This window comes from Haliaeetus leucocephalus, unplaced genomic scaffold (assembly GCF_000737465.1).
Source record: "Haliaeetus leucocephalus isolate CR32 unplaced genomic scaffold, Haliaeetus_leucocephalus-4.0 Scaffold0, whole genome shotgun sequence".
NCBI classification, from domain to species: domain Eukaryota; kingdom Metazoa; phylum Chordata; class Aves; order Accipitriformes; family Accipitridae; genus Haliaeetus; species Haliaeetus leucocephalus.
Window position 1 is genome coordinate 29,673,010 of NW_010972436.1, and position 26,649 is coordinate 29,699,658.

The 26,649-nt window shown below is 39.6% G+C and overlaps 1 protein-coding gene across 1 annotated transcript in view; it reads right to left on the bottom strand.

Moving 5' to 3' along the window:
- MAP4 (microtubule-associated protein 4) overlaps positions 1-26,649 on the bottom strand; it is a 127,097-nt gene that overhangs the window by 90,543 nt on the left and 9,905 nt on the right. The window contains exons 2-3 of the mRNA XM_010563415.1: positions 14,314-14,576; positions 5,311-5,376 (exon numbers count right to left, since the gene is read on the bottom strand). Coding sequence (XP_010561717.1) covers positions 5,311-5,376; positions 14,314-14,557 — 310 coding nt within the window. The 5' untranslated portion in view covers positions 14,558-14,576. The remainder of the gene's footprint in view (positions 1-5,310; positions 5,377-14,313; positions 14,577-26,649) is intronic.

Sequence of the window (26,649 nt, forward strand, 5' to 3'; positions counted from 1 at the left end):
AAAAAAAAGTAAATCAAGACTGGATGGGTCACTTTTTGAAGGAGATCTTCAAAGATGACCTCTGATGGCATTAGCAGTAATATTCATTCAAGGTGCAATACTCTTCCAGTAAATCATTAGTAGACCGGTATCATAATGTAGTCATGGGCACTAGCAGGGTACTAGGAATATTCAGGTGCAAGCTACTCTTCACAACAAGAAAATACCATTTTTAGGCACATCAAAGTATGTTAGCTTTTGGCAATTTGAAGAATCGCATCCTACCTTAGACTAGATTTGGGTTCAAATAAACCCTGTACTTTTATCAAGTGTTGTAGGCAAAGTACCTTTAGCTTCACAACACAATTATCCTCAAACAAAACATTCACTAGTCTACAAAAAAACAGGCTAGGCTTGCCTCATGTAAAATGCTAAGTAGTCTCTTTAAATTATTTCCTTCTTTTGCATTTTATCTGTTGAGTGCTAGTAACTAAGACTCTTGTGTTTGGAAAGCTTTGCAGCTTTGTAGAGACAGCAGAAATTGCAACAGACTTGCTGACCTCTTGCAGCTCTGTTTAAGGTTAAAACAGGCCCATTCCTTTTGGCGTTGCTGGAAACTGTCATAATTATTTCAGTATAGGTTTGACAATTAGTCCTAGATCTTTTGTTTCTCTCAGTTTTAGAAGGGACAGAGTATTTTTCATGGCAGGTAAAATTTCATCCAAGGCTGTCATTACCAAAACAAAGCTAGAGGCATGAAGTTAAAGAAAGGCAATTTTCTTTCTTACTTCCAAGGCCTGCAGGAAGCCGTACAACAGCAAAGCAGCTTACTGAGGCAGGAATTTTGGGTGGGTTGTTTTCCCTTATACTCCCAGTTGATGGCAAGTGCTTGCACCCCATAATCCACCCCTTACAAACCAGAGATAATGTGCTTATACCTCAGTAAACACAGTTTTTCCTAATCTGTTTCTCAAGTCTGCATAATAAGTGCTATGATGTGAAAACACCTGTTTTAAAGAAGACAACATTATTAAAGATAAAAGCCTCATATGAGAAGGTTTCAAAGCATCAAGGATAAAGGCAGGTAAAACTCAGTGTTATTCTAAAAGGCTGTGGTGAGTACAGGGAGAAGGGAAAGGAGCTGCAGTCATGGTGGACCCATCCGCTATGAAAGCACAACTTTAAATTTAATATCTGTTATTAAGCATCCATGAAAAAGGATACAAATTAAATTTAAAAGTGGTTGAACTAAAAATGGAGCTGTAGTTGTGATTTAAAAACAGTGGGAGTGCTGAAATAGTGCAGTTAAAAACCATCGTGCACATTTGTGCTTACACAAAGAAAGGAAGGTTTCAACAAGCACTGCAGAGCAGAGAGGGAGGAGGAGAAGGGCTGATCGGCCGACAGCACAGCTACCCTTTGGTTTCTTCTACACGCAAAGTCCAAGGATGTAAAGCAAGAGCTCTGTAAAATGCTGAAGATTTTAGAAGTGTAATGGCAGGTAGAAAAGTACACTGGTCTTGTATCAGTGGCAGCCCCAGTGTTAGGAGACAGTCTAGGCTTCTAGGAGGAGAAAATAGAAGAGAGGAAAAGAAGTAGGAGAGGGAAACGGGATGGGGAAAGGGGCAAAAAAGCGCAAGTCATTAGTAAACATGAACATTCAGGTAGCACACTGCACAACAAGCAATATTTCATTTAGTGCAGCCAGGAGATTTGCCAAAAGCCAGATTAAAGACACATGGAATTTTGCTTTTAGAAGTGTCTGAAAATATATCACTAGTCATGTTATGGCATGACATTGTGCCACATGCAAAAATTAGCTGTGATAAATCAAGATTAGTGACAAATTGTTATCAAAAGAGCAGCAGCTCAGGATGCTGCTTAAAAGCACAATTTGCACTGAAAGCAGTGACAAAGTATTTCTGTGACCCAATCTCAGATGACAGAACGACAAGCAGGCTGGTTGGAGAGAAAGTCCAGCTAGGGAAAGTATGAACACCGAACAGCGATACTTCCCTAGGTTACTTCTCATCTTCCAGCAAGATAATGAACAGGATCTTGGAACAAGAGGTATCCAGATTAAACTATATGATCATCCTCGATGGATTTCTTTTCAGAAATTTGTCTCTTTTAACATATGTAATTCCTTTGAACTCTAGGCAAATATCCTGCAATAAGGAGTTGCAAAAGTTACACTGTTTAAAAATTACACTTTTTTCTTTTAAACCTGCTGTTAGACTTTTACTAAACACCCTCTAACCTTTGCATGATGAAAGCTAGCAGTTAGTTCCCTAACTCAATACCTGCATGCCATGAGTGATTATAAGCTATTAACAGTTTCCCCACACCCTTGCTGATTCACTTGAATTGCACCAGATGTGCACAGCTTTCCTCCAAACGCTGCACCAACTGCTCTTCTATTTATCCTTATAAGGAAGAACAGATTTAATAGAGAGAGTTTCAGTCTATGTGCTGAGTACCAAAGCCAGAGCTCCCAGTCTGTAGCTCTCAAATTCTCAAAAAAACCCCAAAACCCCACAAACCAAATAACCAATCGCCACATACAGCTCAGCACTGCCAAGAACTGCACCCTTCAGAGAAACTGCCAGTCTCTCACTTTCAGGGGAAGCAAATGGGCGCAGAGGGTTCGCAGCCTCACGGCCACAGGTTTGGACCCTCAAGTAAACAGGCAACGTAAAGTCAACTGTTAACATTTTCCTTTACATTCTGAAATACTGTGCTATATGCATCCCTGAATCAATGGTTTAAATACATCACTGTTACAATAAAAATAATTAAACAGTTAATATAGGGTTTTGGCCCCGAGTAACATTAGTTTGGGATTTATGCCATCTACTACATTAATGGCATTTCAGAGTGGGGATCTGGTCAGGAGGCAGCACAGGCTGCCAAACCAGCACTAAGATTTCAGACCTGACTATTTCTAACCTCTGCATACAGATACACCAGATGTCTGTAGATAATGTTGCATGCAATAAAACATTTTGATAGGTGAAAAAAATGTGCTGCAATGCTTCCTGTGATCTAGAGTGGAGAGATAACCAGACATTTGTATTTTTCAAATATCTTAACTACATCTTTCCCCAATACTTTCCCTGAAGTCTGTTTCAGAATCCAACTCAAGCACAGCTCGCCTTTTAAAAGCTCTCTCTGTAGCTCTTACACTGCTTTTTGTAGCAAAAAGCTGGTTTCCTTGAGCATTACTTTCCTTAGTCCTCTCAGCTACTCTCCCACCTCTGCACTGGGCCCACACTGCACATCCAGAAGAATCATTTCAGCTTTAAAAAAAGACAGATTAGGGAATAGATCCAGCTGAAAACAAATAAGTGAGCCAAAAACTGAAGGTGGCTTAGGGCCAGGGAGAAAAGGTTTTAGGCAGCATCACCTATTAAATGTAGAACCAGGCACTACTGAAGTCTGTCACCTGGTCTGGAACAACTTGCCTGTATTTCTGCAGAGCACCAGCTGCTCTTCAACTTCGAAAAAAACCTCCATTATCTTACTGAAAATTAGCATTTCTCCGTTACTCTCAAATGTATAAGCATAGATATTTCAAGTATTCCATAGAGAAGGGGGTAGGGGGAGAGAGTCGGTGAAGTAGTTGTGTTGTATGTATCTTCTATTATTCTGGAAAACCTAATTAACTTGATGCCTATGACTCTTCATCCTTTGACATGCTGTTTCTACCACTTTGATGTCACTTTTAGACAGCCTTTAACGAGAAAAAAAATCCAACTCTACCCCACAAAGATGGAACATATTAATAAATTAAAAAGCTTCAGAGACATAAAAGTATTTTTGATCAAAGTTGTTAGCATTTAGTGTGAAGAGTTAAACCTCCAGAAAGCTAGTATTAAGTAAATAATAAGAGATTTTTTTTAAACACAATTCAGAAGTTCAATTAAAAAAACCCTCAATGTATTTAATCAGTCATACCCAGAGTATCATAAATCTGATTTTATTTCTATCTCCTTTTAGCTACATGTATTTAAAAAAAAAAAAAGAGAGGGGGACAAAGTATCCTTAGGAAGTTTCAGAAGTTTTCTTAAATTCAGTTTTATACTGAGTTATAAAAGATGCACAGCTTTCTTTTGACCAGATTTACAATGGGAAGTTAAGTACAAAGATCAATTTTTATATTCTCATGCTCAATAAGAACATAAAACTTGCTTACACTCTAATGACAATTACAGCAAAAGAGGTGTTTTAATTCATCCCTGTCTCCCACTCCCATACATTCATCATTATCTCCTGGATTTTTTTTTTCTTGGGGTCACGCCTACAGACTAGCAGGGATGCTAATGCTGGGAAAATCCAAACAATCTTAGCAATGATCTGTAGTGCTAAAGCTGAAGCTGGAGATCATGAAAAAGGGAGACCAATAAATAGCTCTTATCAATGCCAGGACAACAATTGACTTTTGAATATTTTATCCTGAAGAAAATAGAGGTGCTACCGTACAGCCTGTCAAAGTCCGCACCCTCCTCACCACAAAAGGAAACAAACCACTGGCTTATGCACACAGTCGCAGCATTGGTACTGCTCATCCTAAACAGTTCAGCTGGAATTTGGTAGGAAATCCAATTCATAGTAAGAAAGTCTCATAGAAGGGAACTGGTATTTATCATGTGACTGCTAATGGAAAGATCAATTATTTTCCAGATTCCTCAGAAGTTTGAAATATTGGTCCACTTAAGTCATGACAAATTCCTTGCAGACAAAGCTATCCTAACACTGTTTGAAAAAAGGTTCAAGACCACCTCAATTTCAGCTTTGAGATTGCTAAAATAAATATTAGGAGATATTTACAGAAGGGTAGTTTGGACTGGAAGGAGAAGCTGCAGAATAAACAAAGCAGTGTTATTTCAGTAGCAGCTAAGAATTAGTGAATGAAAAAACTGCATCAAAGGATGGTGTACTCAGAGAAGAAACATCACTGTCAGTCTCATGGGGAACAGGAGAAGTCATTCTCACAGGTTAGGGTAGAGTTCAGCTACAAATATTATGGCATCACTGGAAAGCCATTTAGGTATCAGTGCCCTAGATCTTGCCTTCCCAACACTGACCATGGATAAAGTATACAATGTCTTCAGAACAAGGCTTTATGCAAATAAGTAATTTCAAACCCAAACGATAATGCATTTCTCTTTTGTTTCAAATTCTTTGAAAAGATCATTTGAAAAAAACACAAACAACCCTCCATGGAGAAATATGACTCAAAAAGATGATGCATTTTGTCACAATGAGGTTTTACTGGTCCAATAATAAATAAAGAAGTTGATGTGTTTCCTTCAGACATTAAGCACATACCTGCGCGGTGATCTTCTATTCCATGGTCACCATTTTCTACAACTGTTGGCCCAGAAGCTGAAGTATCTACAAGAAATCAAAGGAAACGTGAGCATTGGATGAAGTTAATCTTAATTGAAAACTTAAAAACAATGTTGTAAGGACAACACTAGTGTTATCAAACACAGATAAGGGGTTTTTTTCCGCCCAGAATTATTTTTGAAATAAGTTAAGGTACCCACATGGCACTGAGTCTGTGCAACTTAAAACCCAAAAGGAAGAGCTTTTCAATCACAGAAAATCTAGTCCCATGAAGAAGACTCAACACATAACTAGAAACTGCTTTATCTATTCATAGCATCACTTCAAACTAAGCTTTCCTAAGGGCCAGCACTAGACCACTGTGACTCTGGATTTCCTTCAAGCAAATAACGCTTAGCCAAGCTGATAAAAAGTTTGATGGGCTTGGTGGATGTGATGCAAGAGCAGCTGATGCTGTTGACCTTGACTTTAATAAGGCTTTTAACACCATCTCCCATAACATCCTCATAGACAAACTGACAAAGCATAGGTCAGATAACAGCACAGAGAGGTGGATGGAAAACTGGCTGAACAAGTGTGTAAGGTTTTTAAAATGCTGCTTGGAAACCATCTTTGGGAATAATTAAGGAATTTAATAAACATAATATTTCTTTTAAGAAAAGCACACTTCTAGTACTCAAACAGTTCTTCCTAATCATCAAAATACGCTGGTGAAATTCTATATTCACCCCATAATCTCTACACTGGGCTGCTGAGGGTCAATAACTATAATCGCTTTGACAAACTGCTTGAGAAATTTTATTTATTTTAAATTACTGCCTTTGAGATCAGACTATGGTCCTTACAAAAGCAGCTGGATTGTGCTGGTATTAATACCGGTGCAGGTTGCCAGCACCACAATATTTCTGTAGGCAACCACCACCGTGACAGGTGAATATTACAAGGCCATTTACTTAAATTGAAGATATGATCCTTGCACCAAGTCTTTAAAATATTTTCTAATATCTTCTTAAATAAACTCTGCTTAATTTCTAAGAATTTGTCCCATTTTCCAGTTGTGAAATAGTGAAGACAAGTCACTGCAAGAACAATACTTGAGTAGTATTAGTTAAGCATAACAAGCAACACAAGCTCTAACAGCAGTTGAGCTCCTCAGGCCTTCAGTTCTGCTTATTGTGAAGAAACACTTGGGGCAATGGGTTAATCCTATAATAAAATAAAATAAAATCACTCCCAAAGAGACACACATTCAGTTACCAGAGCTGCTGCTGTCCCTTCCCTGAGCTAAAGCAGTTTTAAAACAAAGCTACATTACCAGTGTACTTTAGACGTAGCACTTTAGGGCTTAATGCAACCCTCAGTAAAGCAAAAGAAAAGTCTTTCCAGTTACTTCAGTGGCTCATCCTGGTGTTTTACAAAAATTCAACATGAACTTGCCAGACAGCTTATAGAAAAACATACACCTACATCCTCTTCAAGTAGCTGAAAATACTACAGGAATCCCTGGACCTGTTTCTTAGCAGTTAAACACACCAGCTCCTCCTGCTGTCAGTCTATACAAGGTCTGGTATTTACTGTAATAGTAGAACTATCTTAACTAGTAACTGGGAGAACTGCTGCCAGTCACTGAGTTTACTGATCAGTTCAAGCAAGGAGAAATCAGGGTCACAGGATGGTTTATACAACACTGCTTCATAGTTGCCAAAACATACGCTGGGTATCTCATGGAATAGCAGGGTCTTACAATGAGATCTCCGAGGAATTACACAGTAGAGCTACGCAGGTCCTGCTGAACCTTCCCATTAACAGCAAGGAAGCTTTTGCTTCACCCAAGTGCAAGAGCTCTAAGTTTTCTTAAGTCCTTCTCAAATGGGCATCATAACACTGGTTTAACAAAGGTACCTGATGATGCCACTGTAACAAAGGCTTTGCAAGTCTTCTCTAGTCTTCACTCATGCTTAAACGTGTCAAAAAAAAAATCTTTCAGTGGTGGGGAAAATACACAACCCCCACTACCACGACCCACAAATTCACTCACATTTCTTCAGTATTTAAACTGTAATTGAAAACTTTAGTGCAAGTTCTGTTTTAAATTGGACAAAATGATCACATAATTGCTTTCGGTTTCATCTGAACCTGATCATTACACCTTCCATAGTCAATACAGCTGTTGAAACGTTTCATAGTCTGGTCTTGATGCTACTGTCATTATTTATGTGTTAAAAACAGGACCCAACTTGATCACAAATATGGCTAAACACTACAGATTTGGTCTGCAAGTCTGTGTGCATACTTTGAGCACTTGCTTCAGGTTGCAAAAAATGTTCATCTGTAAGACTGGTTTGGTAGCACTTGGAATGAGCAGTTTGTGTGCACTTGAGGTCAGCTTTGCACTGCATATAGTCCACTCAGTGACACTTCTGGTAATTCAGTGCATCTCAGCCATTCAGAAAATAAGTACTTCATCTGTACAAAAGTTTCATTTAGAGATGGATCTCCTAAGGTACCAAGTGATCCAAGCCAACTGTCTTCTATCAAAAAGAAAAGCCAGGACGCTCCACCCTCCACTACCAAGGGCTCTGCAAACTTCAAACAAGACAAAAAAACCCTTACCAAAATATCAGTCAAGCCTACCAAACACTATGGTAGATGAAAACAAGGACAGCTCAAAGCCAGCTGCGTTTCTGGCTTAACCTTCCATAGAGCTGACAGGGCTCTCAACTCTGTGCAGCTTCTAGACTACAAAGCACAAATACATTCCTTCAGAGAAGCTTCATCTTATTCAGCCCCCTATACTGACTTATTTGAACAACAACAAAAAAATAATCCTACATTTGCTTCAACAGCACAGGAATTAGGGCAAAAGAATAGGTTAAAGCCATTGCAACATTCTTCTCCCTCACAACATGCGGAGCAGTAACCACAGTAGCTGCTTTCCTCTGTGTGCACCCTGCTAGCTGCAGAAGGTTGCTTCTCTGCCATCAAAGCCACAAGGGGGAAGGGACTCCAGTTACCCAAATGGCAGAGGAACCTGCAAGCAGGTCTGATATAGGCAACAGTTTTTAACTTTCTCAAAAAGCTCTGCAAATACACAGGGATAAGCAGGACACTGTTGCACATACATCATGCAGTGCAGTCAAGCCAGGGTCTCTCCAAATCACTTAACCAGATGAAATCTAAAGAAGATTTTAGACTCAACAGTGAGTTTCCAAACAAGCAGAAGAATCAGAAATGCCACGTCTTTCCTTCTGCACTTCTTGGGCAGGATGAAAACCAGGTAAAATGGTTTCCTTTACAGTTTTAGCTTTTTCGGAAGACAAGCTTCCAGAAAATCAGATCAAATCAAACAACTCTACCCAGCATTAGTAGTTTTTGTTTTTATGTCTCTGAAGGTCAGCTCCTTTGGAGCAAATTTAACTCATTTAGCTAGAGTGCAGTGTGAAAGTACCCAACAATTTTCTCAGGGCCAGGTCTCCTCCCCTCATATTCTAAATTGCATGAAAACAAAAACATGTCAAGATGTTGTAACTACATAATCCTCATCAGAATCACAAGATAGTATTTGCATCTGGCTAGTGGATCAAAGGATTGTTTTTATATAAACAAATTTAAGGCAGCATTTGCTAAACCGATAATCTCAAGCAAATGGACAGTGCCAATATAAAAAACGCTAATCTCCAGCAGTGACTTGGCATAGTGCACATGGGAGCATAACCACAACTGAGCACATTTCCACCATCAGACCCACAGCCTGCTCTGTAGTAGGCATGGGATACCAGAGGGAAAAAAAGAAAAAAGAGCTCTCGGCAGGCCTGGGTGGGGTGGCTAGGTTGTGGATGAGAGTCATTTTGCATGTTTTATCATCCTGTCACACATTTGTATGTGCAGACTTGAACACAACTTTGTCAGAAAGCTTAGACCAAAAAAAAAAAAAAAAAAGAAAACATGAGTGGGAACAAAAAAGCTGATAAACAGAGTGCCATACAGTCAAAACTAGCTGGTAACTCTTAACAAGTAGCTTAAGCTATTTCAACTCATATGTTTAAATATTCTGTCTCAAAATGGCTTCTCAGTAGCAGTCAAGCACATCATCTCCCAGAGTCACAAAAAAAAAAAAAAAAAAAAAGACTTAGAATTTTGCTTGCCCTTTGGCATTCCAGTATGACATAAACACTTGGTTTGGATTCTCAAGCTTCAGTCTCTAACCATGAGAATTAAAGAGAATTTGAATTTAAATGGAAGCCAAGGCTTGCTTGGTTTTGTGTTTCTGGGATGCCAGAGCTTTCACAAGCACGCACATACTGTCAGATGGCACTAACAGAAACACAGCTGCACAGACAGGTCTGGCATCCAAGAGCAGGAAAAGGAGACCTGCCATACTAATTTCCCCTAAGATCCCCCATCCCACCTTCACACCTCTCCTTCTGAAATAGGAAGCTGAAGCTTGAAGGTTTAATCACCTTGTCTGATCGCTGGCTGCCTGTGTAGGGATTGAATCCAAGACGACTAGATGTTAGAGAACCCCAAGTGAAGTTCGTTAATTGAGCACAAATATTACCCGAGTGATGCTAAATCAGTGTAAAGCAACTGAGCTAGAAAAAGATTAATTTTGCTTTGTGAACTGTAACAACTAGATTAATTTCACCACTTTAGTTCATAAAACATGGAAAAACTTTCAAGAACACTTTGGCTTATCAAGACAATACTTAAGGCATTCCTTCTTTAAGAAAATAGACTTATATTATGTAGTTAAGCAACTCAACCCAAGATCCAGGCAGCTTTACAATACAATCTGCACTTTAAACAAAAAGCACCAAAAAACCCCTTCACACTGAAATATGCTCCCGACATACTACTGGTACAAGGTCCTAATGCTGAAATGAACCTGCAGTTTCTGCAGCTGGGCCATGAGGTGCTGGGAAAGCTACTGAAATCTGGGGCAGAGCATACAAAACACACAGAGCTTAGGAGTGCACCTTTGGTATCACCTGCATGTCTCTGAACTATTTGTAATGTTTATATCACAAGTGTCTGACAGATCTGAGAGCGCACTCAGATCATGCTCGATACTTGTTTTTGTACAAAAAGACAATATGGGGATTTATACTAATCAGAAGTTTTAAAAACTTTGAGGCAGTAATGGGGATGGACAGACATTGAGAGGGAGAGGGTGTTTAATGTATCATATGAGATAAAAATACAAGTATCTTAACATCACTTGCTGACTTTTTTTAATCTTTCTGAAACTTTGGGGTCTATGGAACATTCTCCATCTTCCCTTTCATACGTGACAAAGCGTTTAAACTTTCTTTTCAAAAGCAAAACCTGCTGCCTTCTGCAAGAAGCACATTTACTCCTAGTACAGAAAGGGAGGTAGAAGGAAAGGGAAATGTTGTGGTTTGGCCTCGGGTTTCAGGCTCTGGAGCTGTGTTTTGTTTCCATAGCAGGGGAGAATGGTCTGCTCTGCTGTGCAGCAGTGTCTGTCCAGCAGCATCACGCAGCGCCAGCAGAGCCATCTCGTGGCAACATGTGTGCCTGAAAAAAGCCCCAAAGCCACTGTCCATTGCAAATTAAAAGAACTTCATCACTTACATTGTGCTCAGGATTTGTTTCCCTATTAAAAAATTGTATACAAAGTTAAGACTCATCACCAAGTTTGTGAACAGAGTGAGTGCAAGAATGGAAGGCATGCATTTACTGTGTACAAGGCCACAACAGTTATGCCACAGACCTAGCTTTGTACACAATTCCTCAACGATAACACAATCAAACATTTCAGAAACAATACTGATCCTCACTTGAGCTAAAACATTTCACAGGAGCACTGCTGCCTGCTGCAAGCTATTAAAGCACAGTACTTTCCTTTCAGCTGGAACTTGCTCCCTTCCAAACATCTCTTCCTTTGCACTTCAGGATGCATATACCTTACTTCACGTGAGCACCCTAATAAAAACTGCCGCTACAGCCTCCATGACTTTAATTGGAAGCTCCACAGTACCTTCTAAACTCCTTGGAGCCTTGGAAATTACAAGGAAAGCTAGCTACAAACTGGGTAGCATGCACCCAAAGCAATCCTTCAGCGTTATGTAAAGCCCACAATGTCATAAGAGGATTACCCCAGAATTTGCCAAATTATGATGTCCAGCCAGGTGCTAGAAAGAGTAAAACCCTTTCTTCTTAAGCTATGCCTTTCCAATTATATTTTAAAATAAGTTAACTATTATTAGAGCTTTATTCTAGGACAAATTTGTAGGTGACCATAGAACTACTCATCACATCTCCATCTCTCTGTATTCACATGGTTCACTCAGGTCCATGATGGAGGCCCATCTGATGATTACACTTGTCTAGTCTGGCTCCTGGGTTTACAAAAAAAGTGAAAGAAAACCCTTGAGCAGAGATAGAATAGCTAGAGCCTGACAGGACACATGATTAAACCTCTTCTGACCCAGGAAAGGCAATCTCAGTAGCAGAGACCATGCTGTCTGAACACATTCGTGCCTTTTAACATAAATAAATTAACAAGTGGGGGCTGAAAAGCCTGATCCATGAAAGCTACTCTTCTCCCTCAGGAAAATAAAGCTATTTCCAGTCATATTTGGAGCCAGGGATATAGAACTCTTGTTGCCTTTCATGTAGCAGTATCCCTTCCCCAAACACTCAAAGCACTGCACTAGAACACCTAACACCCTTGTTAGGATCTTGTAATACCTCATCCAGGCTCATTTATTCTATAGCTTCAATAAAAGCAAGTACATTAAGCTTTACTATATTTTTTTAAACAGTTATAAACAATGAACAAATCTCATGGAAGCAATAGGTATCCTTATCACTTCAGGGAAAAACAGATTAGACAAATCAAGACATAACCAGATGAAATCCTAACACTGGCCTGTAGTAAATTGACACTGTTTTAAACTGCAGAGCTTGATAGCCCTTCCTCTTCTGGTACAAGGTGAGAAAGCTGAAAAACATTATCTTATCCACTCAAGGCAAGCAAGCTCTCCAATTTCTTCAGTTAGGGTCTTGTTTTCATCTTGCCAAAGATTTAGATAATGCTCATAACTGTTCTCCAGCTATCCCAAAAAAGGGAAAAACAAACTTCCAAGAACAAGAAATTGCATCCCTCCCCTTGCCATGTAGGAGGGAAACAAGTTCTGCTCAAGCAGACAAACAACTGGTTGTACAGCCAGGGAAGGCACTGGGGAGGGGAAGGGGCATTAGAAAAGCCAAAAGATGCAGATGAAGAGAAGAGTCTGGCCCAAAAGTTAACCTGGGTTAGCACTCTGGTATCTCTGACTCAGTTCTGCATACAGGAACTGGCAGTCTTCTCACAGGGCAGTTCAATAAGTTTTAATTATTGAGCAAACCCAAAAGGCCTCATTACACCTGCTTCAAGAATCTGAAGTTACTTGAAATAGTGAGTTATGATGGTAATGTTCAAGGGATACATGTCTGGGAAGACAACTTACAGAACTCGCATTTTAAAACAATATTATACAACGATTTTAACACAGAAATTCTGGTGCCGAGATGTTTTAGAATTTGTAACTTCTAGAGCAAAGTATTATTTTAAAACATTCTTAAATCATATGCAAAAGTGTTAACAAGCTTTCATGTTTCTCTGTTACTCCTACTTCTGCAATGCTAAAATATAAAACACCTTCTATTAGAGGTACTGTAATTGAATACAGTAATACACACCTGTATTGACCAAAGCTCAAAGTTTTATAATGTCTTTGCCTACTTCCATCCTTCCTACTTGTTTGTTACCATTTAATGAACTACCTTAGTATGGAAAATTCAAAGTTACATTTTTTATGTTACAAGGCACCTGATACACTTCTAAACAATGCAAATAAGCACCTTAGACCAGAAATCCCCATTGTGTAATTCCCCATTCTGTAGTCCTGGAGGTCCTGTTTATTCTGATGAGTGATCACTATAGCTCTTCCGCACATCCCACTTTCATCAACACTGATGAGCATCAGGATTAAGGCAAAAAAAACCCAACTTTCTTCCCAAAGCAGTCACCAGGTTACCTGTCTAGAAGCAAATGCTTTCTTCTTTTACACAGCATAGATCAAGGCATAATAATAATAATAATAGTAATAATAATCAAGACACTACGCATCCCAGGTGGTTAGCCTCACTTGGCTAGGGGCAGCAGGGGCAGAACACCACACAGGCAAAGATACAAAGAATATAAATTGCTTACTGAGAAAGAAACCTAATGGATGACCCCCAAATCTCACTGTTTTCCTTTTTACTCAGCTAGGGAAGAAAGTATCTGTTTAAACCTCTCCTTTTTCTAAGCACTTTCTGATAAAGCTATTAACACTAATAAATATCAACTGGGCTAGTAAATGTTCATAACCAGCAGAGACAGCACCACATTTTACTATATATGCACATAACCAGCATATACATGCAGCAAGAAATCAAAATAAGTAGACCCTTGGATCAGTGGAGAAACAAAGCTTTAGCTAATAAACATTTGAGTCTGAAGATCCCAAAAGCGTGGACCTTATGAAGATGCCATTCTGTAGACGTCACCAGCAACAGCAAGTCACCGATCTTTACACCTTGGATTTGCTGTTACCCAGAGTGGTGGTATCTTGCACAGTTCTAGTATTTTGACATGGAACGCACTGTATACGTAAGCATAGCAGTCACACACTTTGGACAGTGCTTTCTCTGAGAAGCCCAAGGCAGTGCGCAAAGTATTAACATAAATAATAGCATCTTCTGTGAACTAGTAATGATAGCTTATTTTACAGGCTGAAGAACTGAACAGGAGAAGGTAAAAAAACAAGAAACAGGATTTGATCTCCATCTTTGCTTTTAAAATAAATTGTTCAGACTAAAACCAGCAACATATAAAAGTCCTGTTTTAGCAGGCCTAGCAATATTACAATAAGCAAAAGTGTTCTCTGATGCTTAAGTGATGCAGCTTTTTGCTCTTGTGCTTTAGACACTTACGTTCCACCTGAATACCGTCTGCATGGGGTTTGCTTTTTGGTTCCTGGCTCCCAGCTTTTGCATCATCATCATCATCATCCAGCAGAGGAACATAGTCTGTTTTATCTACCGTTTCTCCAACCACATCATCAAATTTCTCTGCTTCCAGAGTGGCAATGAAGTCCCTTTTCACTTCTTCCTCAATCTCGGGAGTTGGCTCTGTCAGAGCATCCGCAAGACTGAGGTTGTGATCCAAGTCAGCCATGCTTTAGCACCTTTGCAACCTGAAAAGTGATGTGGGGAAGAAGAAAAAGAAAGTAACATTTTAATAAGAGACCTTTTAAGTTTACACAGAGCTTGATGTTGACAACTGTGTGCCTCCTGTGCCATAACACAAGAAGAAACATTTGCTTTAGCACTCAATTAATTCCCAGATGTTTACAAAAACCCCATACCAGTACAGAAACAAACAGCTGGATCATCTAAATCAGGTTTTACTGCATGAACGTTACATTTCATGTGATATTTTATCAGTATTTAAAAAAAAAAACCAACAACAACAAACCACACCCCAAACCAGTACATGGCCAGCATAAACACAGTCTTATACACTGATTTCTGCCTTGCCCCAGATCTGTGAGTTAATTACATACCCTCAGGAACAGAAAGACAAATGACGCAAGGGAATTTAGTTCTTGGGTTGGACTCCACCCAGCCTCCCCTATGGAGATTAGGATTTTACATAATCTCTGATGTATACTTCAGTGATGCTTTTGATCCCTTTGATAGGGTCCTGTAGCACGTTTATGTCCTCAGCAAACCTTGCTAATACCAACAAACCCACTCTAGCTTTGGGATTTGTGCTGGAAGGTGAAGTTTTAATAATGCTTACACGAAAAAAGATAGTAAAGTACACACGTACACATTATATATAAAGCTATAAATTGGAAGTGAAGTGGAAAGAATCACCATTTATCTTTTCCTCTGTGATTTGTATCTCAGCATTCAATTTAACTTCCTGGCACTAAACAGAAAATGTACCTGAACTGATTCATCTCTTTTGCAGCTAAAGCTTTCAGGCTGGCATAACAAATACACCCATAAACAATTTTTTTTTTCCACATTTCATCCTTTTGAAGTTATTATTAGGAACAACAGCCAACAAATACTGACGTGAATTTGTAGAAAGCTGTCTAAGGAAGCAAAACCCACCACTTCTGATTGACAGAAGGCGCATTCCTGAAACTTTCTTTCAGAGCAGTGTTAGTCCATGTTCTGTATGCATGACGCTATCAAAACAGCAAAGATATCAAAAGCTCTAGTCATACATTTTAGCCATTTGCAGAAATTGTCTGGTACAAACTGTAAAAACCAAAACCATAAAGGGCCTTTAGTATCTAAATTAGCATACTTACTACTCCTACTAGGGTAGCTCAGCTTCCTTTAGTTTTGGTCTATGTTTGGATGCAAAAAGGATTTTGATGCTGATCTGTATTACACTCGCTATTAGATGCACGATCTGTGCAGAGACTCTCCTTGTTAGTGAAAGATTTACTCCACCTTAGGAGTCCGGCAAGCCAATGCAGCGGTGCCTGGTTGAGAATTAGTAGAGGACAAGGACATGGAAGCAATAAGTTCAGAGTTCCAACAACAAATTCATCCAAACAAGAGGATATGAAGGAGCTTAGGTAAAGTGAGTTATCATTTTCCGACCAATCCTCATTATATTAGACAAGAACCACCAAGCTACATTAGGAGAAAATCAGAAACAGAGCTGAAGATACAGAACTGCATACGTAAAGAGGCACAGACACTCACAAGAAAACACAATGGGCATCTGTATGTGTTGGTTAATGAAGGCCTGACCCAAGTGGCCACTGCGCAGAAGTCCAGGGTCACTGACTTACATGGTGACTGCAGAACATAGATCCTCTTGTTCCTAAAAAACAAAGGCTCCTACTCCTTGAACTACAGGAAATTCTTCGTCAGCAGTATACGGCCACTGACACATACCTACAGGCTCAAGCCTGCATAAGGCAATTTTTCACATTCTTTATAAACAATGGTATCACACTGATATATTGTTGTTTATGTAATTGCATGCAAGTATATTATGGAAACTAATTCAGTTAAATCTATGCTTTTTTTCTTTAACAATAAAAGGTCAGATTTCAAGCCAGATCAGACTTCAAGCAGCAACTACAGTTTTTGTTGGTTTAGATAAAGGCCCTGAAGAATTACCACTTAATGGAAATCTAAAGGTGAAAGGTTTGGAGCTCTTAACCCTTCGCGCAGGGTCACAGTTGAATGAATTATGGTTATTAAAAAAAGCCATCTTTATATTTAAGTAAAAGAATCTTGTTAAAAAAGTTTCTTTCAGATAGGAGCTCTTGACTATTTTCAAGACGCACCATCGTACAGATCTATGCACAACTGACCGCATTACCCTTTACTGAGTTTCAACCAGGGAAGTCACTTCGAGAAGTTTTATCTTTGCATAGGCCAGTCTCTTTGAAGAAAGAAATGGGACTCTTAAATGGCCATCGTTTCAACCGTGTCCTCCCTTGCTTTCAACTTGAAAGTGAAATGATGGCTTTTAGGTCAATCACCAAAAAACCCAATTTTGGAGCTATGAACATTTCATCTTTTTCTTCTGAAAATTTCATTTAGCATAAGGAAGAAAAACAATATTTAAAATTTTCAACAAGCTGCTTCGCAATGCTACTAGAAAATGCAAGAATCAAGAGTACTGTCAGAAAATAGCTAGAGAACATCCAATAACTTGAGGAATAAACAAGCAAAGGCTAGAGTGAACACACCAGACGCTGAAAGAAAAATCCGACTCCTGCTGTTCGCAGCAGGCATGCCAGGTTGGGCTGAATCAGACTTTGCAGATGTCACAAGTCCTTCATGTTCATAGTATTGTATTTGGTTCTGCACCAACGCCAGCACAGCAAGGTTTACCCATCAAGAACCTGAAACTTTATGTAAATGGCATTTGGGAAAACCTCTCTTTTTAACCTCACTCCAAATGCTCACTAGCAGTAGATTACAGTCCATAAACTGAACTATCAGCTCACAATTCTCACACATTCGCTTCAGATTAAGCATTCCTGCTATTTTAGTTTCAGGAATATGAGTGGCCTTTTAGGACCATTTCCTCTTGACAGCTTAATTTAGGGTCTGTCCAAATAGCAAGTCATTGCCATCCTCCCACTCTGATGGAACCTATTACCCGACTACTTTATAGAGAGGCCCTTTAACATTTGGCATCCCCTCCTCTCCATGATCCAAACCCAGTAACCATCTACGGCCAACACCAGACTGCACAGAAACATGTATGGCCATAATCATTGGTTTGTAGTCAGAGCAAGCTTATAAGCAGCATTTAGATGGTCCAGAAACTATTTAGTCCTTGTTCCACTAAGATATTCAGTCACCTTTTCTCTAGACCTAAACAACTGTACTTCAACTAATGGAGCAAATGCCTCCAAAGCCCCGGTGGCAGCGGGACCTGCCATGTGAGTGGGGTTAAGGAAACAGTAAGGAATTCTTAAATACAAATCAAGGCTAATCCCACTCAGATCATCCTCCAACATATGAATATTCTACCACAAGCAACTGATGGATTCACATCGTGCTTTTTTTTCTCCACATTAGTGTGGTAGCACTTTATGAAATAGCTGCCATAAAATAGCATTGACAATGTATCTATTTCAGACCTACATAGGAACTAGGACACTAAAGCAATCTAGTTTCTGAGGAAAAATAATAATGAGGTTATGCAGACTTATCGGCAGGACATTTCCTTGTCTATATTTAACTTAATAGGGAATGCAGAAACTATGTATATAAAAAAATAAATAAATCGGTGTAACTAATAACAGCCATTTTGCATTTTTGTAGCAAATACAGAACTGGTATCTCAGGCACATAAAAGCACCTGGCAAATAACCAGCTGCCCCAACCCAAAGCACCACAGTAGCTATGGGAAGCCTTCAACAGCCCAGGTAGGATCAAAGGACAGCCAGAACATCACTAGAATTGGACTAGAAGCAATTTCTCTTCTTTCTGTCTCTGGTGTTAGAGCAGCCAAACTACACCAGTTCCCAGACTCCCAGTTTGAACTAGGGCTTATAGAGTTAACCAAGACAGAAGGAAAATAAGTACATTGCACAGATTCTGCCCAAGGGTAGGAAGCAAATCCTGAAGCATATTCATGTGTTGACCAGCTTAGCAAGACAGATGCTTCCTATACCATTTTCATTCATATGGAACAAAGTTAGCTACATATAGGAAGCATTCAAGACTCTTCATCAAGATGTACCTTAATACACTGTGTGTTACATAGCTATGCAAATCAGATATTAACAGAGTACAAGGACTATGAATTCTGACATTAACTTTTAAGATGAAAGGGCAAAATTGTGGAATGAGCAGGGTTTCAGAAGGCAGCAGTTTAAAAATTTATTAAATAATTCTTCAGCTGTGAGACAGCTGATGAGGTCCTCTTGTTTGTTAAATAGCAGAGGGAATAACAGCAGTAATGGTGTACCACCAACCTGCATGACTCAAGATTTCTATCTCTGGAAGAGCCTCAGAGGACAGTCAAGTCTTCCCTGAAGAACACCAAGTTGAGCAAGTATTTTGCTCAGAGGAAAGGTGTGGAAAGGAGCAGACCATAGCATTACCAGTCCCACAGTGACAGCTGTACTACAGACAAGGAAAAGAGTTTTCCTGTAACTAGACATTCTTCACTCCGTTCCAGGAAATCTTCAAATTATTCTACAGCAAATAAATCATATTCACTTAATTCACTTTTTTTTCTAAAGAATTGTTTAGACTTCTTCATGTTCCAGCAACAGCTGATCTGTTATACCCAGTATTTGCCCCATCTGTTCCTTTTTATGCTCAGAATCTTTGTGTACCCAGTGAGTAACCTGTTCATTTTGATAAATAAACTCCATTTTCTTGTTGGCTAATCTGAAAGATACAGAAGAGTTATTTTAATCTCTTACCCATATCACAGACCCCCACCCTGGCATCTTGTTCCAAAGAGCTCCTACTATTTACCCAATTCACTTAGTCTCTCCCTTTCAAAATGAGCTCCTTTCTGGGTGTTCCCATCATCTTATTTGATGTTTGACCACATCCACAAGGCTGACGTTTGCTACGTATGCAGAACTTGTGCTCTGCGAACCAATTTAGAGAGTCACAGACTCACAACATCCTAGAGATCCCAAAGAAGTTAGACTAGCACTTCCTTGCAGAAGTTTTACTTTAAGTGACCTAGTGGAATAACTTTCAAGAAACATCATCTCATCCAGCCACCCTCTGAAAGTAGAAGCAGTACAAACAACTCTTACTTGCATAAACCACTGCCTCTAGCTTCCCATCTAGGGAAGAGTGGAATTTATTTCCTGAACTTTGTATTTCCATTTTGTAGCTTCCTTAACTGCACTGCTGTGTACATGCCTCTGGGCATGCACAGGCTTTGAATTTAAAGTTATGATCCGTCTGACCCAGTTTTTGTGCATCTCGTCTGAAGATGGAGAAAGGGGAGAACAGGCAAGTGGGGGCAGGGGATGCTGCCCACAAAAAAAAAAAAAAAAGAAAGATACTTGAAAACCTGTAAACTGTTTAAAGAGAATCATACTTGGCACAAGACATTGACTTACTTCCCTCAGATTTTTGGCAGAGGGAATAGATGATTTTTCCCAGAGAAGCACATACACAAGAGGTACCAGCCTCTGCCAGTTATGCAAGGCAGAGCACTTGCTCCTGCCAGCCCCACAGTGACACAGCACTTCCACCCGCTCCAGAGAGTCCTGCAAGGCTGCTGGTCTCCTAAAGTGGATACACATCTCTATCCTGTACCAAGTGAGCTGTACTCAGCCTCTGTTCTTTCACTTAACACCAATTTTGATAGTTAGTGGCTGTATTCCTACTAGTATTAACTACATATTCTCCTCTACCAAAATAAAGTTTGAGCAACCTTTATGCCAAAGGGGTAAGAGAAATCTATTCACAAAAGTAGCACATCTAAGAGGAATAAGAAACGAAGCAACATTTCCTCAATTTTGTTTGTTTGTTTAAAGGAGACACTCTGATACACAGATTTATGAGAAGCATATATATTATTTCATCAGATCCACTTGCTCCTTTAAAATTAGCTCCTAACTACATACAGAACAAAATCCCCAACTGGAAGAAACAGGGACAGCTCAGTCATAATTCCCATTTCTCTTATCATAAGTCAGCTTGCTTTTCTTAGATGAGGCTCTCACGAGCACTTAGCAGTGGCCGTTGAGGCATAAGAAAACAGGACAGCAGGGAGCAGATATATGCTAAGTCATCTTCCTTCACAGTATCCTGAAGGGAGTCCTCCATGAAAAGGATGTCTGCATCTATCATTTAAAAAGAAAGGACACCTCAGTGAATCAAGCTGATGATGTTTCTTACATTCCATGGCTGGGCACAACAAATCTATGACCTAATTTAATTTTTTATGATTTTTTTTTTTGGTACAGTCTGAACCAGTGGGGTTTTTTTGGTTGCGGGGTGTTTTTTGATTTTTTTTTTTTTTTTTTTTTTTTTTTTTTTAAGTTAAACACAGTAAGATCTCTGCTTTGTTTTTGTTCTGAGTCACAGGAAATCACTCAAATTACTAGAAGTGTCTTCTCAGATGTAGTGACATGCAGGTCAAGTGATCTTTATTAAAGTCTCTCCAGCAATGCTTACAAATTCATGTTCAACTCGCTTGCTAGAAAAACCAATGCAACAGCCTCAAAATGGGTGTCCTGAATTACAGGCTTATATTCAGGAATTAGTTCCCCAAAAATGCAGTGATGTACAGCTACCATCTCATTAGCAGAAGGAAGGCTGTCCAGTCCAGATACTCAAGACCTGCTAGACAAGCATAAGTACCTGATACTGCATACATCATCATACCACTAGTTAAGTAGAAGGCTATAGATATTTACATAGCAAAAATCAAACAATGATTTTAAACTTTGAGTAGTTGTTTAAACCAGAGTGCAGTCAGCAGCTTTCTCAACTTCGGTGAGCTAAAGCAAACAGCAGAGAGCAGTTTTCAGCTCCAGTTTGCTACACCACTCGTGCTGCCAACCTCTGTGTCACACTAAGGGTCTGCTTACATAAGGCATCACATAAAATATCTTATTACTAATTTCAAATGCATGTTTGGGCTTCCAGCAACATCAGGATTTCAGTAAGAGTCATGTCATACAAAACCACGTTCTCCTTCAGACAATACATAAATACAGCAAAAGAGTTTCCAACTATTATTTATACAGCTTAAGTAATTACCTCCCTCCTTTATGAAGGGCAAAAGGAGTGTCAAGTATAGACAAGGTAGATTTGGGGCATTGGTGGTTTTACACCTGGATTGCTACAACAGACAAAGCACTTGTAGAGTTGTTACCCTTCTCAGAACAAGTTCTCCAACAGCTTTCTGGCTAATTTTAAGTATATAGAATACATTAAGTAAGTCCCAGAGCCTCCAAGCTCCTATAGATAAGTTAAAAAGTGCACAACTGAAGTGAAGGCAAAGAAGTTCCTATTATTGCCTCCACAGAGAAACACAAGGACAATGTATTTATTTCCACTCAGGACTACCAAGCCGCAGTACATGCTATCCATCATGCAGGCAGGGTGGTGACAGACACAAGGGTACTGCAAAGGATTTGGGATATGGCAAGGTGTCCCTAAGAAGTCTGGGCTTTTATACAGAAGTCAGTGCCACTGAACCACATAACTGATAACCATAAAATAGCTCCAAAGGCTTGATGCAAATCTCGGTTCACTTCCACAATCAGTTTATGGCCACACATGAGATAATAAACATGATGTTTTAACTTCTCACTTTAGATGGGTTTGACGAAGTTGTGATTCAGCTTGTCAACAGAATTTCAAAGCCAAGGCAGAGCTTCAGCCACTACTGCTTCCTCATAACACAGTTTGCTCAGAGTCATTTCCTCTTCCATGTCTGATATCTCACTACTTCCACTTACCAGGTCACTAATCACCTTTCCCTCAGCTTTTGATTCAGGCTGCTATTCTCACTTGAGGTTTTTTTCCTGTAGCAAAAAGCCTACAACATGAAACAGGTTAAACGAGCTCCAAGTGACACTACACACGCACTGAAACGATCCTGGAGATTCTCAAGCTGTCTGTAGCTTGTTCAGTCGTGAGTAACTGAACTTGCACATTAGGCACGCAAGGAGACAAGACTGATCCAAGCAGAAAATTAAATGAGTGCTCCAAGCATTGCTGGTCTTTCACTTGAGAGAGGACAGTTGGAGTAAACACGTGAGCAGGCATGAATATGAGCAAAAAGATTAGATTCAGGTAAAGTCTTGGGTGGAACACATATATATGTACTTTGGATGAGGAAAAAAGCCTAAGTCAAAAAAGGAAACAAGCCTAAGAAAGTGGAAGGGGACAGGCAAAAGAGGAAAATGAATGCAAGAGCCACAAGACAACTGAGCAGAAGCTTGACCATGGTAGACTTGTTAGAACTGTATTGCGAACTGGAAAGTTGACTAAGATGTGAAAAGTGCACATTGATCTACATACGGACATGAGGAAAACCAGCAGTTATATTCCAGGTGGGTTCATGAATTCTTCCAGGCAGCGGCCACAAAGACAAGCTGAGAAGCAGTTATGGTCTCAGCTGGGACCAATACTATGGAATTGGGAAAATCTGAAGCAATTGAAGAGACTCTGCAGAAGATGCTCAGGATGGCTGCAGGCAGGGGGGCTGCAAGCACTGCAGGTGGTGAGCACAGCCTGCATGCCAACTGTGCTTCGTTAATGCTATTAGTCATTCACTTTCATGGGCATGATAATATTTTGAATAAACAAAGAGCAACTGTCAGAGCAGAACGGAAACCGCCACAGTGAGGCCAATAGACTACGACAGGGAAAGTCATTTGAACAAAATGAGCTCTAACTGACAAAGGCCATTTTTTTTAATTCCATACCTTCAACTTTTATGAACTGCAACTTCAGAATTTCAAAGCTGATGGCTTAAAAAAGTGCAGTTATTTCAATTTCATGATGCCCTGTAAGAGTCTACATAATTCTGGGTTTTATTTAGTATTTCCAAAGAGTATCCATCAATTTGTAGGGTTTCATTACTTAGGGTACGAGCCATTTCTCCACTGTTTGAAGTAAAGCATTATTTGGGTATATTTGCAGTACCAATTAACAGCAAAACTTCTACAACTAGATTGCATACGAATCTTTAATGAACATTTCTGCTCCATAAGCTTGAAACATTTTCATCAACTAGATTTAAAGAAAGCAATAATAAAGCCAGTGAAGCATGCTTTCACCATATTCAATTATTCAGATGGCATGTGAATTAGCAAAGTAAGGCAGCAGACAGTCTCCCAGTATTTGTGCCTCTTCAGTAATGTTAAAAAGATTCTCTCAGTTTTCTGGACATTTGAGATAATGTCTGGAAGGCAGGAAGAAAATAGAAGTTCATAGCTTGGAGAGACTACACTTCATCAAATGATAAAGTCTAGGAAAGATATCCAGGCAGAAATCCTAAACTAGCTAGAGGAAAGCTGTAAAATAACCTCCTCTCTCCACATGTGCATCTCCTACTCACTGTCAACATAAAAGCCATAATTAAAGTCAGCCTGAAAGCTGACAGTCCAGCATTTTTCAGGTTTACTAAAGCTACATTTCAGTTTATAGCCGCTCTTTTCAGATGTAGACCTTCACTTATGTTAAAATTTTCTGTACTTGATTTAACAAAAAAGAAACCATTTGTCGTTGAAGTAAAGGGACTTCCAAAGAAGCTGCAGGGACCAGGAGAAGACCATCCAGGGGAGGTAACAGCAACATGGACAATTCACATCTACTTGAGTTCTCAAGTACAGACAAATTGTAACTTGAGGAAAACCAGCCTGATTTGTCTTTCTGAAGAGGATGGTGCCCAGCCTAACAAATACAATGATCAGACATCAGCTTTGCATCTCTGTTATGGCAGTTACATCTCCAACACCAGACAGATATGCAGAGTGCATTTGAGAGAAGTTACACAATCCACACACCAGGTAATGAAAAGCTCCCAAATGCAAATAAAAATTACATTGGAGCTGGCTAGAAGAAAGACTACTGTAATAGCTACTGAACACTGAAAGACTTTATGAAAGGACTATATACATTTACAGCTGTAACAAGCACAATGGGATTCCATGGCTCCTCCACTCTCTCCAGGGCAGAAGCCTTGTGATCCAGGATGATGTTTTTCAAGAAACTTTAGCCTTATGCCAGCAAGGACAGATGAATGCACTCAACCTTTCCACCTTTGCACTTGCATCTACAATAGACTCTTCAAAGCGGAATTCAATGCTCTGTACTGCTCATTTAAAATACAAGCTTTGCACCAGCCAAAAGAACAAGCTTTTATGGTGATCTTGGTCCGTGAAGAAGTTGATCACAAACTGATCACTATAGCCACATCTGTTATTAGTGGAGGGAGGGAAAGAAGTAAATAAATATTAGTACTTCAAGATTTCAAGGAATCTCTGTATTCTAGTGGCAAGTAACATGCCTATTATATGCCCCTTATTATCATTCTTTTCAATTAAGTAAAAGCAGTTTAAAAATAAGTGCTACATTCAGCACTTATGCAAAATAAAAATAATTAGCTGGAGCTACATCTCCATCAAAGATCAAGGCAGAAGGAATACCCAAATGAAAAAGCACCAGTAAGAAGTCTTGTTTGCACGTGTCTAAATATATATACACACACACGTACAGGTGCCTGTATATACGACATTCTTTAATGACAGAATAGGGAGAATTAGGAGGCATCAATAAGAACATGACATAACTGACTTTAGCTGCCTTCATCTTTGATTTTAATAAAGAGATCACTTCTCAGTTGGCAAATATCTGTCAGGAATCTCCTGGGTCACCTCCTATGACAGTGTTGTGAGAATAAAAAAGTCAGAAAGAAAGCAATCAGTCATATTCCATATAACCAACACTGTTGGTACAATTACTTTGGACTAAGTTCAAGAGCAGCAGGCTGCTCAGAGAGGTTGTGGATTCTCCATTCTTGGAGATGTTCAAACCCAACAGTACACAGCTCTGGGCAACCTGCTCCAGGTGACCCTGCCCTAAGCAGAGGGGGGTTGGACTAGATTTTCTCCAGAGGTCCTTGCCAACGTCAGCTACTCCACGATTCTGACATTCTTTGAAGACCACTGTTCGTATTTTTGAAACCAATGATCAAAAGCCTATGAACAGAATAAGACACGTCCTAAAGCACTTCCATTTTGCATCTTGAAGGCAAGCTTTACAACCAAACCAAAACCACCCTCCAACCTCCCTGGCCACACATACAGTTTTGGAAAGGATCCATTTCTGACCCAGACTCTGAGAGGATAAAGTAGTGTGGAGAGCACGCAGTAGTGCAGTCCTGCAGTAGATATGGAATTTCATTCATGCAGTGTCTTTTGCCAAGAATGGAAACGAGACAAAGCTATGTAAAAAAAATTGAGGAATAATTCCAGAATTTGACCCTCTGATACACAATAGCCAATCTATTCAAATTTTCAGGTAACTCTCTTGCTCTTAATTTAAGAGCTAAAATTACTTAGGGTCCTATGAAGCTAGCTCTAGGAATCCTAACCAGTCCTGCAATGGAAAGGCAGCCACTGATCCTGCTTACTAATACACAAAGGTCTTCCTCCTGCTGCTTCAAAAGACCCACAAGTTATTACTTGTCTGCAATTGCTTCAGTTTGTCTACAGTGCGAGGCCAGAAGTCAGTACAGTAGGAAAAGCCTGACTTGCAAAACTATAAAGACAACCAGAATTAATCTGGAAGGTCAGCTCCAAAAGCAAGAATTTCATGTATATATACACACAAGAAAGATGTTAGTTTCTCACTACTCCTCACCTCCTTCTTCCTGCATGGAAAGGTATATGAGAACACAGCTTTAAGATAAAAGCAAATATTATCTAAAAAAGCTTCCACATGTTGTCACTACTTGTAAGATTATTTGGGCTTCTGTTAGCATACTGCCACCAGAGCTGTCATGACCAATTGATGGGGCTGAAACAACAGCAGTCACATGGCTAAGAGCTGCTGATCCTAGTGGAGAGCTCCCTACCCTGAGCACCAGACTTCCAATCCCCCACAGCAACCTGTGGCCACAGGCCAGAATGCAGCAAGTAAACCTCTGCCTCACAAAACAGAAGGAGGGAGAGAGCCACATGACGTCAAGGGGCTTTTTCTTGGTTGATTTTGTTTGCTTTTTAAATCTTGGGCTGATATTTTTCTCCCTATAGATATTTCCTAGTAAAGGAT